At 37.5% G+C, this 18,537-nt stretch overlaps 1 protein-coding gene across 6 annotated transcripts in view; it reads right to left on the minus strand.

Moving 5' to 3' along the window:
- Positions 1-18,537, minus strand: part of LOC119874670 (teneurin transmembrane protein 3) — a 601,805-nt gene that overhangs the window by 44,967 nt on the left and 538,301 nt on the right. For 3 of the 6 annotated variants that reach the window (XM_038560464.1, XM_038560460.1, XM_038560461.1), the window contains 7 exons: positions 17,865-18,081; positions 16,726-16,845; positions 15,906-16,167; positions 10,002-10,269; positions 8,531-8,674; positions 3,760-4,009; positions 2,886-2,906 (listed from right to left, as the gene is read on the minus strand). In XM_038560464.1, the coding sequence (XP_038416392.1) occupies positions 2,886-2,906; positions 3,760-4,009; positions 8,531-8,674; positions 10,002-10,269; positions 15,906-16,167; positions 16,726-16,845; positions 17,865-18,081 (1,282 nt within the window). The remainder of the gene's footprint in view (positions 1-2,885; positions 2,907-3,759; positions 4,010-8,530; positions 8,675-10,001; positions 10,270-15,905; positions 16,168-16,725; positions 16,846-17,864; positions 18,082-18,537) is intronic. The other 3 variants (XM_038560463.1, XM_038560462.1, XM_038560465.1) reach the window with 1 other exon arrangement.

Consider the following 18,537-nt stretch of genomic DNA (forward strand, 5'->3'; position numbering starts at 1 on the left):
TCCTTATCATCCTTACACAGTATGTTCATTCTCTGCCTTCCTTTTTTATTTTATGGGTGGGTTTCCTTCATTGCTAGACATACTCATTTAGGCACCTAGCATCTCATGTCTTCAGGCAACAGCTTTCTAACCGATCCTCAGGGATCCCTGGGTGGCGCAGCGGTTTGGCGCCTGCCTTTGGCCCAGGGCACGATCCTGGAGACCCGGGATCGAATCCCACGTCGGGCTCCCGGTGCATGGAGCCTGCTTCTCCTTCTGCCTATGTCTCTGCCTCTCTCTCTCTCTCTGTGACTATCATAAATAAATAAAAATTAAAAAAAAAAATAACCGATCCTCAAGTCATCCTCAACACTGACACGGGATTCATCTTCCTCAAGGGCCATTCCGAGTATGCCATCATTTTGGGCACAATGGCTGCCACTGGCTCTGTTGTCCTATAGGACAGAAGAGCAATTCCTTAGAGCACTCAGGCCCTGATCAATCTGACTCTACTCTGACTTTCTCTCTGTATCTCTCATGATTTCCCAGGGATCCCCTACTCTATCCAGGTAGATCTGATTCCTCTCCGAACAGGTCTTGCTCATGTCTTTTCATAAACCCCAGGAACTTCACTTGTTCTGCATTCTTTCTTCATGACTGCTCCCCATCCGTACCTTCCCCCACTTTCTGTTTTTCCATTTGAGCAGACTCCATTTGTAGACCTAGGTCAAATATCAACCTTGTAGAGAACTTTCCTTTACCACATCCCCATCTCCCAGTAATCATGTCCTCCATAGAGTTATTATCACAGTATAAGCCATGGATATAATAACGTGCCAACGAATGCTTACTTAGTCTGTTACATATATATCTTGTTTCCCCAACGAGACGGTGAGGTCCGAGACCATGGATTTTCTTATATTACTACTTGTCAAAGTGCCTAGTATATGAGAAATGACCAGGCAACACTGATTTAACAAGGATGAATCAGTATAAAGCCCAAACAGCATATTTTACATGCATGGTGCATAAAGGAAATGCAGGAGCTCAAATTTAGCCAGGATAAAGTACAGAGGAGAAAGGTTAAGGAGGATCATGAGAGAGGGATTACAATGAGTATCACTGCCAGACACCATGAGTTAGTACATAATGAGCTCATATTAGGAAGTATTGTTAATAATAATGGATCTCTAACCTCTAATCAATGTAGTTTTTTTTTTCCCAGAGAGAGAGATTATAGCTCTAAGTAATTTGTCAAATGATTGTGAAATGAATCTAGCTTTCTGTATACCCAGAGAATTATTCCACAGAAACCCAGCCATTTGGACACATAAAAGCTGGCTGTGAGGTGTACTGCAATGAACATACTTTTTAGAGTGGTTCAAATCTCCACTCCCCATTCCTTAGTTATGTGTCTTGGGGAAGAAAAGGCTTCCCCAAGGCTTCCTTGAGCCTCAATGACCTCATCTGTAATCCCAAAGGACTATTGTGTGGATCTGCAATAAAGTATATAAAATATCTGGCACTGAGCCTGGCATGTAATAGGCTGGTTTGTTAAAAGGTGGCTGCTTTGATAGTTCCTTCTGTACTGCCTCCAGCATTTTCACATTTACGTGGTGTACACACTTGTTTGTCTTTCCTCTTTTCTCCATAGTTGCCAAGAAGGCAAGGCCAGAAAAATTTTGATATTCTGCTGTGGGTTCTAATAGCAGAGCTTTGCATGCTCAGCAGTCTGGAGAAATTTAGTGTTAATCTCAGCATGTGACTGAGCTATTAGCTGATAGCACAAGATCAATAGAGGATCTCAGGGAAAGGTCATGGGGCCGTGCCTGGCCATATTGATATGCAATAGCTACTCATCTTCTAGTAGAACTTTGTTTCTTATTTCCTAGTTGTCAATCTCTACAACGTGGTTTCAGTGGGTAATGCTGATGTATTCATCTCAAGGATCTCACATACGCTATCACTAATTTTTCTGATATCATTTCATTAGATACTTTCCTAGACAAACTAGATCTAGCAGGCCCAATATGTCTTGCCATTTTGGTGAACTTCACTTTAAAAATATATTGTTTTTTTACCCCTTTTTTGTTGTCCTGGGGAAAGTTTTTCAGTCAAAAGTGTCTATACACAAGCTTTTACTATGCCTTCTCTAGCTAAGTATACATAGCAAATAGAATCTGAAAAACTTCTGAACCTACCTATTTGCTTCAACTGTAGTTCACCCTTAGCTTTGAAGAAAGTCTTTTCCTTCATAATACTGTCCATACAAACATGACTTCTTAAAACTCAAATCTAGTAACTCTCTCAACTTGGGAAATTATAAACTACAGCAGTGATGAATTTACCAGGAAGTTAACAAAGCCTTAGTGTTCCTTTGTATGGGTTCCTTGTAAGACCAGCCAGGTCTCAGGGAACATGATTACATGATCTTGGCAAATATTTTTAGATTCTTTTTCTTAAACAGAATCCTTGAAATTGAATAAGCTTTAGGTCCAATAAACCAGGTTCTGTCCCGATTATTGGTCAAACTAAATTTGTCCTAAACTCTCCTACTCTGCTTCAGATTTGGTTCTGTTCAATGTGGCTTAGATTATGTGAGCCAGTAACAAGTTTAGAAGTATTTTTTGTTATACGGACAGGTTCATTATAGTAATTTTTTGTGACAAAATTTATTTTATTAACTAACTTGAAAATAGCTTTTCACATTATATTGCATAATGTTATTTGCAATATGCTACTTAAATAATGGTTCATTTAAGCAGTTTTAATTCCTTAGATGTTCTGTGATACAGAGTTTCCTCTCTCATGATGAAATGCTCTTAGGAAACAATGTCAGAGAATCACATCAAAATGTAAAAAGGACATTTGGAAACATAACAATAACCTTTCAGCAAAATGCTTACCTATGTCTAAAATCTTTATTTCTTGGTGGAAGCAGATAAAAAAGGTGGGAAAAAAAAGAGCACAGTTAGAAAAAGTTTTTAAGATATAATAACTTGCATACGGAGATTTTAATTATTTGAATGGAAAATTGCCAACTTAAGCAGAAGTAACACTGGAAATGAATTTTGTAGGCCAAGGCTTATCAAATAATTTACAGAATAGGATGATTTTAATAATTGCGCTTATATGAACAAAGCAAAGCAACAATTTGTTACTTTAACTATTGGTATTATGGCTAATGGATTACCCCAACTTGAAGATCCAATATTCTAATGGAAAGTTATAGCCTTAGTTCATTTACTATTATGTCTGGATATTGTAGGGAAATATTTTCTCTCTTAATTTCAACCAATATGCAATAAAAGAATAACAACCTATATCATGAGGCAATTTTAAGACAACTAAAGGTATTTAAAAATCATAGTTCTGGCCTACTGGAGCAGAGAAAATGCCCTGGAATCAGTGACATTGTGTATGTTGGCTGACTATAGATTCTTTTATATATTTATGGTACAGCGTATATGTGTTGTGCTTTTCCCAACTTTAACCAAGAATCTAATCTCTTTTCAGGGAGAACTTTAAACACTGGGAAATTATACTTACGTAAATAAAATGTTACATTAGACTAAATGTTACATAAAGACTGAACTCTTAATAAAGACATGCTTAGCTTTGGTAAAAATCCCAAATTAAGGGAGTGCCTGGATGGCTCAGTTGGTAGAGCATGCAACTCTTGATCTTGGGGTTGTAAGTTTGAGCCCCATGTTGGGTGCAGAGATTACTTAAAAATAAAATTAAAAAAAAAAAAAAAGCCCAAATTAAGGAAAGACATACCTTAGTTCTAAAACACTCGTTACGTTTCCAGAAGGGAATATTCGCCGAACATAGTTGAAATCCCCTACATATAGACTGCCATCGATCCCGCAAGCTAATGCAACGGGGGCCAACAGTTTATTACCATCAGCCTGGCCATTGCAACTTGGGCATGAGATGCTGCGCCTTCGGCCGTTGCCCATGATGCTACTGACAACAGGAGGCTGTTGGGAGATGAACTGGTTTTCCCCATTTCCCTTGTACAGTATACCTAGAAGACATAAAATGCATTTTTCTTGTGATTAAAAAGTAGAAAGATGAAAAGTAAATATGTTTGCTCTAGATTTAACTAAAATTCAGTGCTTTGTAGATACAGCCTGGAAAAACTTACTTCAAATTCTCTTGGAAAGAACAAGAACTCTATTCATTTACCTGGTGTAAAATGTTATTTGGCAAAATACAAAGGATATGCCAAAAATGCTGTCTGTTATGAATGTAAGGGAAGGAATAACCAGAAAAATTAAGAGCCCAAATTGTCAATATCGGTAATTCTCAAACTTGGTTACACATTGTAATTGACTGGTGGAGCTGTAAAAAAATACTAATGCTTGGATCTTATCCTGAAAGATTCTGACTTAATTGGTCTGGGGGACAGCCTTGTAAAAAAAAAAAAAAAACTCTCCAGATAGGGCACTTGGGTGGCTCAGGTCCTGATCCTGATGCCCTGGATCAAGCCTCTGTCTGGTTCCCTGCTCAGCAGGGAGTCTACTTCTCCCTCTCTCTCTGCCTCTCCCCGCTGCTTGTGCGCGCTCTCTCTCTCTCTCTCTCTCTCTCTCTCAAATAAATAAAATCTTAAAAAAAAAAGTCTCCAGATGACCCTAATGTGCAACCAAGTTTGAGAACCATGCTCTACATATTCTTTAGGGGATAACAAGTTTCCCTAATTGCTAAATGTGGCTAAAATATATTAATCCAATCTATAAGTATGTGTGCCACAAATATGAATTTCTCCCTTACGAGTTTATCACTAATCTTGAAAATGTGAAAACTACTTTATGGAAAATAAATATTAAACCCCTTACATCCTACTATCCTGTCAAAGAACATTTTTCTTGGTTATAATCTTACCTGACATGAGGATGTACACACACACAATTATTCAAAATTCCAAACATAACAAAACTGTTATGGAAGGGCAATTAATTATTTAAAGAGAATTATGCTTTAAGGCATGAAAGTGCCAATAATTTTAAGACAAAATGCCAGTCTGCTCCATTATGATCTTCAATGAAAGGCTGAGAAAAAAAATCCCAATGAATATTATATGTTTTCATAGTTAGAAACTAGGTAGGAGTTGCAATTCTAATTTTATTCATTTGCCATTATTATATTGAGAGCAGATCAATGGTTTCATTTGGTCTGAGGTACACTGGATGGGCAGCTGTGATTGTCCCATCCATATTTCATGACACTCCTCAGTGTCATTATCTATATAAACCACCTGCTGCTTTGACTTTGGAGTTGTACGTATTATATCCTTATTGAATGTTTTCTACTTCAAAGCAGTTCTTTAAGCCAATTGTTATACTTTTTCACAGATATACTGTTAAAAGAATCAGTGCATGAAAGTACAAACAGGAAACCCAGGAAAGTGTTTTTTCCTCCCACTTTGGGATAATTTTAAAGTGAAGAAGAGATCAGAATAATTATGTTCCTCTTATAGCACAGCACATTTTTAGGTGGATTCTATGATTACTTTTTAAATGCTTTTTGAGTGATGTAATAATCACAGAAAATTTACAAGAAGATATCAGGAAAGATAAAATAGGTTTATTGAAATTTAAGGGAAATAACCCAAATAAGCCTGGATTCTCACAACATGTGAAAAGCCCTTTGCCTTGAATATTCAAAGAATACATTAATGATATCAAACAGATTCTTCTTTCTGTGGTTACATTATTTGACAATTAGGGAACTATATTTTCCTATAAGAGCCAGGTCTGTAAGTTTCACCGGAAGAATCCTACAAGCCAGCCTAGTGCTCTGCTGAGCCTGATTTATTCAGTCATTACTTTAAACGACTGGTCCTTCATGATTCTCCTCTATTATGACAGAAGAGAAAGATGAAGATTAGAATATTTACTTCCACATTCCAGGCCTGCAAACACCTGTCAGTGTCTTCATTTTGGCCTTCTCTTCTTTTTTAATACATTTCATAGCTCATCTACCTTGTCATGATTACAAATCACTTTGCTTATTCAATTAGACACATGTCACTTTGAGAAGCCACTACTTGTCAAACTGTTTTCAGATACAATTTGAAATCACAATCAGTTTTCCCTGTGAATTAGGTTACCTCGCTTTTTAAAACACTATATATTTTATAATTTATAGCATTTTTTTTTGGAGGACAGAATTTTGGGTAGCCCAGTTTTTACTGATCTTTTAATGAAACTGAACTATATATTATTCTGGTAGAGAAAGCATGTGTGTGTATTTTTATTACATATATATATATATATATATATATATATATATATATATATATAGAATACCTACAAGTTTTTCAAATCCACCTGAATACTCAGTATTGGGGATCATAATGGTATAATTCAACATTGTTATGATATGGGCTTTATGGTATGGGCTTTCTTGAAGTTTTTTGCTTGTAGACCCCCTACTGGTTCATAACATCTTGGTGAAATGCTGGGGTAATCAGTTATGAACTTTAACCTATATGCTCATGATAATAATATGCTCCTGGAGAAGACCCTTCGATTTTGTTTATAAAGAACTTCTGAAGGAATCTAGCAATATGTCAAATTGTGTGAAATATAATTTCACAGAACTTTTTAAAAGATTTTATGTATATGAGAGAGAGAGACAGTGAGAGAAAGCATGAGCAGCGAGGAGGAGAGGGAGAAGCAGGCTCCCTACTCAGCAGGGACTGATCCCAGGACCCTGGGATCATGACCTGAGCCAAAGGCAGACTCTTAACCCACTGAGCCACCCAGGCACTCCAATTTCACATAACTTAATCAAGAGCAGCCATGAGCACATTTGGCACGTGGCTTGCATTTTGAAAGACTACAACTAAGCCTTGTGTTACTAGCATGACAGACCGAAATACCACTGCTTCCGACACCTCGGACGATTAGGGATAACATACGGAGCATCCTTCATGGTTGGATGCCTCATTTCTCCAAAGCGCGTGCTGCACATGGCACTAGCTATCGGCTCTGCTCCCAGCCTTCTGGGGTGCTAAGTGAATGGCAATCTTATGTCCAGGATACAGTTGGAACAGGGACAGAGTTCCACGCTGCTGTAAAGCGGGAAAGGTATGGAGGGTTTTTCTGTTTTGTTTTTCCTCTTACTACTGATTTGCTCAGTACTATTTTCTTTTAGAGGGAAGGCACTGGCATTCTCAAGTACTGGGTTGGACACAACTTAGATTTAGTACATTTGAAAGTTTAAAATGGGGATGCCCGGGTGGCCCAGCAGTTTAGTGCCTCCCTTCGGCCCAGGCCATGACCCTGGAGACTTGGGATTGAGTCCCACATCAGACTCCCTGGATGGAGCCTGCTTCTCCCTCTGCCTGTGTCTCTGCCTCTCTCTCTCTCTCTCTCTCTCTCTCTCTCTCTCTCTGTGTCTCTCATGAATAAATGAATAAAATATATTTAAAAAATGAAAGTTTAAAATGCACCCTTTCCAGTTCCAACATTTTTTTTTCAAATAAAAAGGAACAAATATGAAAGTGACATTAATCTGAAAAAGTGACCATTACTCATAAACATTTAGCTGTATGACATGATCCATTCAAAATTCTGAACCTTCCAAAAACCTTTGCAAAGTCAAAGCTAGATGATTTGCCAAGACTGTGAAATATCCTTCTCTGGCTATTTGGAAAGGGAGCGTAGAGAGTTACTAGCATGATATGGTTTAGGACAGGTGGCTAGAGTAGTAAGTCACCTTAAGGTTTTGCTTTTCTAGAAAAGTACCTATAGATGATCTAAGATGTAGCCAGCACGTGGGCACAATGTTAGACACACAGTGAGGAGAACAGTTTGTTTAAAATAAATAATATTCCTTATGAGATTTAAGCATGTCAAATTTTATAAAATAATTTATGTCTATTTGTGAGATCCAAAACATGCACTTTCAGAGCATATTCATTTATAGTATAAGGTTTACTATAAATAATTACTCTAAATTCTTGTTTTTTTCTCAGATTATTCATTTATTTTTTCCCAATATTTAAAAAATTAGGTGAGAGTATATCTAACTCAATTTGTGCAGAAGAACAATTTTTTTCTCACAATCTAAGAACTGAAAAAAATCTACATGCTTAGAATAGACTAGTCACTTAAAGATTAAGATCTGCTAGAAATATTTTGGTAAAGTTACATGGATTTTTTTTTTCTTTACTTTCAAAAGAGTTCCCCTCCCTCTACTTTTGATAAATCTTCCTACAGCACTCTGGATCAAATCATGGATTTACTATAGAATTAGATACTCCTAGATGAATCTGTGGTGAAGAAGATCACAGAGTACTTTATAATGCATCACCAAAATAATTTAAATGGGAAAAGTATTTTGGTGATGGATTTATGAATGATTCAAAGGCCACAAGAAGAATATTAGGTAGTTCTCACTTCAGACTCCTATAGTCTTTAAAAGATATAGCTTTATTTTTTTTCTACTAATTCTAATCCTACAGCATGCTTAGGATAAAATGTTGCCACAACTGAATCAATTTGAAGGTAAGTGATATTAAGTGTGAACAAGATCTTACCATTCTGAACATCCAACACATGATGTTTATCTAATGTCCAACCACCCATGTTGGAAGCATCTAATTCATAGCCTTGCAAAATGGCAGTTCTCTTTTCCCACAGAGTCAAGTCCAGACACGACTCGTATTCATATCCAACTGACACTGGAATCAAGAGAAATTACAGTTCAATTTCTCAACCACAGGCAGAAGCGCAATTTATTCTATTATTTTGATAAAACTGCTTTTTTCCACAATTGTATTCTAAGACTATATTTCCACTCGTTTATGTGTAGTTTACTTTTCTATGAGAAGATTTGACCACGTAAAAGGTGTCTTTCAATGAAACAATCTTCAATATTATTTTTCTGTTGATTTCATGGGAAACTAGTATTTTTTCCCTCACACCACTTTTTCACAAGGGGTTCACAGCACAAAATGAAGACCAGATTGGGCACCTGGTTATGTAATTAGATCAGATAAATCAGCCTCAGGTGGTGATCAGATGGTAACAAAAATAATATTTGCTATCTGAATAATTAGAGCTGTTTAGTTTCCAAGAGTATTAAATTGTGGAAAATATTTACGATAAGTAAGGTTCAATTCAGCAAAGAAGATAGTCTGATTACAACATTATGTTCACATGTTACTATCAGGAATGAACGAAAACACGAGCAGTAAATGACTGTGAACAAATCACAAATGAAAAGTGTCCCAGTCACAATGAAACATGGTTTTTAAGATTTAGAACAAAGTAAAGGGAGAAGTGGCAATTATCTGACTGATCTGAATGAATTCAAGCCCAAGTTTATATTAATTTCAGAATAAAATGTCTATGATATTCTCAGGTAAAACCTAATGGAACCAAAAGCATCCATTAGTTTTTGCTGTTCTTGGCCTGATCATGAAGCTCTTAAGCATATGTATCTCAACAGGCCAATCTTCGATCTCACTGTGCCATCACTTAGTGAAACAATGGGCTTAACTGATGTTTTAAGAATGTCAGTCCACTGAGTTGACTCCTGCTCAAAAAAGCTGAAATAATTTTTGGACATAAATATTGTCTGGATCCTTTTAAAAATCATTATGAGTTGAAACTACCCTAATTGTTAGATACAGAAAACATAAAAAAAGGATAAGGAAAACTAAGGAGATTAAAGTTAGAAAGAACAAAAAAAGAAAGCAAGAAGGAAGGAGAATAGTAAGGAAAAAGAACATGAAGGAAAGGATAGGACAACTTGGAATCTCATTCAAAACATTTTGGAAGATATAATTTCAGCCAGAAAAGAAGGGCTATTTGCTTCTCATCATATGGAATATATTCCCTTGTCCCATGGTAGGTCTCAATCAACCAGCTTATAACTCCCCAAGGCCAACCTTACTGCTTTCCTCTCTGTTTGTCCACAGATTTCCATGGTGACAATCAATTTCATGTTAGTTATGACTTCACGACAATTTTTCTGGATGCAGAATAGACCAGTATAGAACTTACCAACAGCTTCCGATAGACCATAGACCTTCTGGTTATATGCATCTGTTTTATCCCATATAAAAGTATAGGCCAGGTTTGGCGAGGCAGGAAACCACTTCTGAAACAGTCTTCCTACCACAGCCACCATGAGGTGAACCTTCATTAAATTAAATGGTATGACGGACTGGGTCATGGTGATCTTAAGAACTGACTTATATCCTGCAGCTCTGGAGCTCAGGTAGGAAAGTTTCAAATCTGTTCCCGGAATTGTAGTTTCTTCATGGAGTACCTAGGTTTGAATAAAGTGGAAACTTCAAACTGTGATCACGGATAACTAGCTATTAGGTAAAACAGATTTAAAAGAACTGAATATTGCAACTAAAATAAGACACCAAAGAGTCACTAATCCCAAATACACATCTGAGCGGTTACTTTATTCAATAATTAAAAATAACTCTGCTGCCAGCCCAATTTTTTTCCTCCTAAAAGCTTCTTGTCATTCATTCTGAGTTAATCACACCTCAGGTGCTACTCCTCATACAGGAGACACAGTGACTGCTCCATCAGGCTGACATGCACTGACTTGTTGGCTCATAGTCACAGCCGATTCTCGCTAACCCATCTTTCACCCCTGTCGCCCTGGAGAATGAGAGCAGACATTTCTAAGATGGTTAGCTCAGAGCAGGGATGTGGTCCAGGCCAAAGATCTGGCCTACACCAGCTGGCTCATTTAGGGATTAAGCCCTTGCCTATGGCCTCGGCAGCTGACTGGTCACAGCCTAGAAAGATGGGAGTGATTAACAAAAAAGACCAATTCATTTGGATTAAATCGTAGTGAATTCTGTATCCATGTTGAAAGGCAACAGAACAACAGCATATTTGTCATAATTAGTTAAACACTGAGCTAGGACTCACCACTGAATTTGATATGATGGTAGATGCAGTAATATTTCAGAGCTGCATAAATCCTCCCTGGGAGAACAACTAGTGTGTTACTGAACACACATGCAAGACACTCAATGTACACTTTTTGAATTGAAGCTGGACTGAAAAGTTAAAATAATGGCCTGACTAAGAACAGTCTCCTTTATAGATTTTTAAAAATCATATTCTTAGCCCCACAATTTATCCATCAATGTGACCAGGTCAACGAATGCCAACAAATTCATACTGACGTACACCAAGTATATTATGCCAAAACATTACTTATTTTGAAAAAAAATATATTTTATGTGGTGTATAAGATCTTTCTAGATAGTGCAGATGCTAACAACCAAGCTCCTACTAGTTGGGTTAACAATGGTAGCTCTTGATAGGTTTACTACAATACATATACTGCAAAGTGCAAGGCTATCTCTACTCAAGAATCTGCATCAGGAAGTCACTGTTTTGTCTTCTAAGAATTCAATAACATTTTCAAAGATTTCCTCATGTTGCCCTGTTGAGATTCATTCTTCAGACATAAAGGATTACATATTGTGTTAGAAAAATCATAGCATAGCAATCCAGTGGTCAGTAGGATCCAGCTCCTCTGGCACAGAACAGTTAGGATTGATGCCTATCTGTCATCTCCAAATTATAATGACTTAAGTAGAACACACGATAGTGAGGTTGTAGTGGTCAATTTAAGTAAGTAGGACATAAGAATGGGTTGAGGAAACCTCCATTCTGGCCTGTGAGCCAATGTTGGCATCAAGAGTGATGCAATGCAGTACAGTGGAGTAAGAAGACATTGTTCTGCTCTCACAGCACCTATTTACCACAGGGAATGGGGTTTCTTATCAAACATGCCCATTGATTTCAGCCATACACTGTCTCAAGCAAAACAGTTTATGGACATATAGAAACTTTCGAGAGCTCTGTTAGACTCGGGGAGAACATTACATTTAAGATTGACAGCACTTTTATGTGGCTGTAGGCTACAGGGTGAATAATCTAAATACAACTCATTGTTCTTCCATCATTGGGGTGAAATATCAGTGGGTTCGCTTGAAAAATGGATTCCGGGACTCTTGAATGGCCCTGAAAATGTAAGTGATGGAACCCTAAGGCATATAATTTGTTTCCTCTTAATTTGTTTTTGTTTTCAAAATGATTTCTCACAAATCTGATAGGTTTTCTATATGTAATACAGTCTTTCATTAATTAAATATATATTCCCTGTGATCTGGTAGGGGCTGCTTCTCTAATTCAAAATATTACATGTTATTCCCAATTTTAATAACAGATTATTATCTTTGTCATCATTAACCTACTTCCATGGAACAAATATCTGTAATTTTGTTCATTAAAACATGTGTTTCTCCTATGTAATTTAACTTGACCATGTTATTTTGCATTAGTGGGGAAAGTAAATCCAGCCAGAGTGGAAGAATAAACCATTAAGCTTATTTTTTGCCAGCTGCGTGATCTATAAGCCCCGTTCTTCAGCCCATTGAATATTCAGTTAGAAACTACAATTAAAAAGATGACATAAAAAATAAAGGCTTTCTTTGATTTTGTTGTTTTTGTTTTGTTTTATGATAAGTTGATAAATATTTTATTTTATTTATTTAAAAAAATTTTTTTAACTTTTATTTATGATAGGCACACAGTGAGAGAGAGAGAGGCAGAGACACAGGCAGAGGGAGAAGCAGGCTCCATGCACTGGGAGCCTGACGTGGGATTCGATCCCGGATATCCAGGACTGCGCCCTGGGCCAAAGGCAGGCGCCACCGCTGCGCCACCCAGGGATCCCTGATAAATATTTTATAATAAATAAGGTTACATATTTCAGCTAAAAGGTTACTTTTTCAGCTAAAGAAAAAGTACATCCTTCCAAATCTTGGTCTGATCTGTTTCCTCTCCTCTACTTCCACCACCACTGTGAGTGTTGTGCCCTCCCCATCTCAGTGCTGGATATGTATGGAAATACGGTGAACAGTAGTCAGTTCACTAATTTATCTGTCTTCTTCTACCAATTACCCATTTTGCCACTTGAGTTAGCTTTAAAGAAATCTGAAAAGATGCCATTGGCCCCCTGGTTCCATATTGCCTATAGAATTCAAGGTCTCCATTGTATGGTATTTAGGGCCATCTGGCCCTAACCTTTTCTCTTATATGCCCTAGGTTTAAGTAGTTCACCAGTTTTAATATGACATCATATGTTTTTACCACCATGTAGTGGCTCACACATTTTCTTCAGTCTGGAATATCCTTTCCCCACTTTGAAGGCCAACCCCAGTGATGCTTTTTTGGCTTCTTTAGGAATAGACCTCTCTTTCGAACTCTCAGACTTCTTCCTTTAAATCTTGATCACATTTAGAATGGTGGGAATCCATGTCTTATTATTCTTTTTATCTAGTAGAGCATCTCATACATAATAGGCTCTCAGTAAATTTCTACTAAATGTTTGCAGACTGTTTGATGGATGGGGAAAAAAAACCCTTCATGTATTCCTACAATTGTTGACAACTTGAAATCCATTTCAATGACTCAGTTTGCTAAATATTTGCCACCTATAGATTGACAGACAGACAGACACTGCTTCAAGGTTCAATCTATTTAAGGACTGGCTAAGAAATTCAGAGTTACTGCAAGATGGCCCCTGGGAAGGAAGTACTATGTTGCATAAGATTACAATGAATTTCCAAAAGCTTCAGCTCAAAGCTGGCTTGGCTGTTATGCAGTAAATCATTGACATGTCTCTTCTGTATTACATTTGCCTGCGAGAGTTCTTATCTGTTATCCTACACCTTCTCAGCTTATCTCCTCTGCCCTCTAGCTGCACTCCCTCCCTAGGGGATCTCATCCTATGCTTGATGTTTATCTTTATCACTGATGACCCCAAGTTTACATTTTACTTCCATCTTCTCCCCTGGACTCCACTTCTTACCACTTCCACCTCAACTACTTTTGTCCAAGCCACCAGCATCTCTCCTACTACTGAGACTCTCTCCTACCTGGTCTCCTTTGTTGCAACATTTGCCTAATATAGAACATTCTTAGTGTAGCAACTGTAGTGATCCTTTTAAGAAGGAAATGAGTAGGGGCACCTGGGTGGCTCAGTTGCTTAAGTGTTCATCTCTTGGTTTAGGCTCAGGTCATGATCTCAGGTTGTGGGATGGAGACCTGCCTCAGGCTCCTTGCTCAGCGAGGAGTCTGCTTGAGATTCTTTCCCCCTCCTCTAACCCTGCTCCCCCACATCAGATGAATACATAAAATCTTTTAAAAAAAGAAGGAAATCAGTAACTGTTATTGTTTTCCTTAAAAATTGCCAGCAGCTTCCAATTACTAAAAGTAGGAAGTCCTTATCCTTGCCACGGTCTTCAATGATTTGCGTGTCACCCCTTTACTCATGACACACCTGCTGGCCTCTTTGCCATTTTGTGAACAAGCCAAACATTCTCTTCCCTTGGAGCTTCTGCACTTGCTTCTTGTGCTAACTGGAATACCCTTTTATTTTTGGGTTTATTCTTTCACTTTCTTAAAATTTCAACTGAAATATCAACTTGTCAAAAAGATCTTCCTGGACCATACTTTATATCATCATACCTCCATCCATTAACTCTGTTTTAGATTTAAAAAATAAGTCTTATTCACAACCTGACATATATTTATACATTTGTTGTCTCTCTCCCCATTAGCTGGTAAGCTCCTTGAGAACAGGTACTACATCTGATTGGCTTACTGCTTCATTCCATTCTCACAGTGCCTGGTGCAGAGAAGAACAAATGTGACAAGCTGCTATGTGCTGCTATATTTTATTTTATTTTTTTAAAAAGAGTTTACTTTTTTGAGAGAAAGTGAGCATGAATGAATGGCGTGGGGTGCTATGGCAGAGGGAGAAACAGAAGCAGACTCCCCACTGAGCATGGAACTTGATGCAGAGGCTTGATCCCAGGACTCTGGGATCATGACTTGAGCCAAAGGCAGACAAGTAACCAACTGAACCACCCAGGCATTCCTGTGCTGCTTTATTTTAAAAGACCACATATTTTGGGGGTACCTAGGTGGCTTGGTTTGTTAAGTGACCAACTCTTGATTTTGGCTCATGTCACGATCTTGAGGTTGTGGGATGGAGCCCCACAGCTCGCTCCACGCTCAGTTGGGAGTCACCTTGAGAATCTCTCTTCTTCTCCCTTTGCCCCTCCCCCTTGTCTCTCTGTCTCTTGAATAAATAAAACTTAAAAAAAATAAAGACTACATATTTTTACTTATTTATGAATAAAGTCCATTATTATTGCACCTAACGTCCTATCTTTAAGGCCTCAAAGTTATAATTGGAAACAAAGAGGAAGCAAAATGATCTCTAGATCTTTCAGTAGATAAAAGGAATAGTGAAAGTATGGCTATTCTTAAAAAAAAAAGGTATATAGTTTTCTTTTCGTGGAGGAGAATAGGCTTTACTATAAATTATTAGAACTTAAGACATAATACCAACTTCTCTTGATAAAATAAATATCTTGAGAAAATTAATGAACATTTGTTGCTAAAAATTATCTTTTTTGAAACACACTTTTGCTTCTAATTAAACAGTAAGTCACTGAGAGTAATGACCATGTATAATAGTGCTTGTTAACCATGTCAAGCAGTATCAAAACTTTTTTCCAGTGATTGAGTGAATGAACAAAAGCATTGTTACCTGTTGAGTTTAAGATGTTTTTCCATTTGGCTACGACTAATAAATATATACAGATATAGTGTAGCTTGAACAAAAAGTAAAGTATTTTGAGTAGATCTTTAAGGAATAACTAGATATCCTACGACAGTATGACCTATTCTTACACGCACACATGCATATGTACCCCCCACATTCTTTGTTTCAGTCTATAGAATTACTAAGGATAGTGCTGGAATTTTGCAATCTTTCTTGAAGGTTTCTTGAAGGAAACCACATAAACTGAAGATGTTTCCTTAAAAGTGCTGCCTGCTAGAACACTCTACCTGTGTTTCGGGAATAATGGGGCTGTCTTCAGGAGAAGATCTGAAAAAGGTGGATAAAGGAGAAGACACGATGATGGGATTTGGCCTCACAAATCCACTCAGATCACAGCTGGGAATGTCATTCTCTTCCTTCTTCATGACTAGGGTATCCATCACATAGAAGACATTCCATGGAATCCACACAGTATGATACTGAGTGAGGAATGGGGAGCGTTCAAATACCAAAGTAAGAGAAGCACCGCCATTTGCCACCAAATCAAACCTAAGAAAAAACAAGATTACTTAGCTAGGTATCTGGATCCCATACAGCTTCCAACAATGCTCAGCTCCTCAAACATGCTTTATGAAGAAAACCAACTTTTCTCCCAACTTGTATATAATTTCAAGCCTATTAAAATAATTATTCAACAAACACCCACACACCTTTTACTTAGATTTACCAATTTATTAACATTTTCCCAAATTTGCTTTATCTATCTACCCATCTACTCATTTTTTTCAGAACAATCTGAGCTTAAGTGACAGATGATACGGAATGTAACTTCTAAACATGTCGATGAATCTTCTAAAACAAAGAAAATTCCCCTACAAAACCACAACCATGTTATCATGTCTTGGCAAATGAAATCAACTTTCAAAGAACTACATGGGCATGTGACTTTATGTCTCTGCCACATGAGCTGTCACAGATTTCTGGAGTCTAAAAGTTGTTGCAGTTCTATATTAAAAGGGATAATAAAACATAATGGGTGATATAAGAATGCCTAGCTCTTATACTGAAAATATTTCAAACGGAGAGAGTGCAGTGGGAATGACTCACATTCCATCCTGGCGGGTAATAGTATATCCATATTCTGGGTAATGGAAAAACGAGACATTTACTCCAATAAGTGGAGTTCCATCAGCAGTTAGTACTTGGCCTCTGATGACGGATGCAAGGCTGTGGGAAAAGTAGAAGAATTAAAACGAACATTTGTCTTCTCAGGCCAACATTATCATGATTTAGAGATAATTCAACGTAAGGATAAAATAACACTGTCACACACACTCGCTATTCACAAAAAACAGACCTGAAATAGTCCCGAGACAATGTCCTTTTTAATTCAATGTAATTCACATTCTCTAAATGCCTGGTGTTTACCCTGAGTTTTAATGTGTTGCAATCTGGTTTTTGGAGAGTTATCAAGACCAATAATTTAGAGATGAATTTTTTAAAATTATAAATTGTGCTTTTTTCATAAGTCATATATCTGGTGCTTACATGAAGAAAAGTATACCTTCCAATTAATTCCAAGGCAATCCATAAATCTGCAGGGACCAAGAAGAACAAGATTTAAAGGGGCAATAAGGCACATTTGTGCAACAACTTTTAATCAACTGCTGGGTTTAACTGCATTAATGCTGTTAAATTACTGCAGAGCCAGGAGTTCTAGTGTAAATCATCTTCTTTTACTCAGTGAGACACAAGACACCTGCTTTCACTTACTGGTTTATTTTCAGGTCATTACTGCTCTGTAAAGCACCAGTCAAACAGCTTATGCAATCTTACTGCCATGCCGTTAGCAGTTCCATTACATTAATTCATAATTTATATTATTTAGCGAGCTCAGCTAAAAAAAAAAAGCTCACTTCTGTTTTGCCTTTTGGGGTCTTTTCACTGCGTCTTTTGAAACATTTCCAACTGTGCTAACAAAATCAACTAGTTAAATGAAGATTTATTGACTCCTTAATGGGATGTCCTGTTATGGCTCAGGTACTGAAATTGACAAAGTATGTGAACTGTGTCAAAAATACTTGAAATGTGAAGTTTGGTGAGGTATTTGCCGAAAGAGGAAAAACTGCATTAGAAGAAAAAGCACTTTCCTCAAATTCACAGTCATCAGCAGTTCATATAAAGTGCATTTAACTATTGATAATATCACTACAAATCTATCTATGTAAGGAAAAAAATGCATTAACCTTTTATTGAAAGGAGTTTCTCCAGGTATGACATGGGTGCTATCAGATCCTATAAGAAAACTGATTCGATCATAGAAGGATTTGGCAGCTTGCTGTGAGGGGGACTGTAAGCTTTGGCTGATGACATCCTGAGGATCAGGCAATCCGCGGCAGTAGGGTTGGTTTTGGCAGGAACTCTGTAAACAGCAATCAGGATCCATACAGTCAACGAGCCCATCTGCAGAGAGAAGTGGAAGCCAGTAAGAGAGTTCCTCTTGTTAATCGGTGATGAGCAACACGTTTTGTTTGTTGGTTCGTTTTCTTTCAGATCCAAGGAATCGGCCCCCCCCCCCCGCCCCCCATCTGAGAGTAATTTCTACGAGGCAGACTTTTTGGAAACATCAAATATTAATACAATACTTGCAGCCGCTTTCACGCAGAGTAAATGTTTGGATTGGAGATGGCTGATTCTGAGTAAGAAATAAAAAATGACTGATTAGAACAATCTATTAGCAGTAGGAAGGACTACAGATTAGTTTTAAGAATAATTACTGAAGCCTTCTCTATTTTAGAGAAAACGCATAGGAGTTAACATAATGAGCATTACTGGTCAATGGATTGGGACCTACGTAGGGTGAAGGTCTAAAATTTGGGAAAGGGTCAGAAAATGAAAGTCTGTGAAGTGAAGCAAATG

The sequence above is a fragment of the Canis lupus genome, chromosome 16 (assembly GCF_011100685.1).
Source record: "Canis lupus familiaris isolate Mischka breed German Shepherd chromosome 16, alternate assembly UU_Cfam_GSD_1.0, whole genome shotgun sequence".
In the NCBI taxonomy this organism is placed as follows: Eukaryota; Metazoa; Chordata; class Mammalia; order Carnivora; family Canidae; genus Canis; species Canis lupus.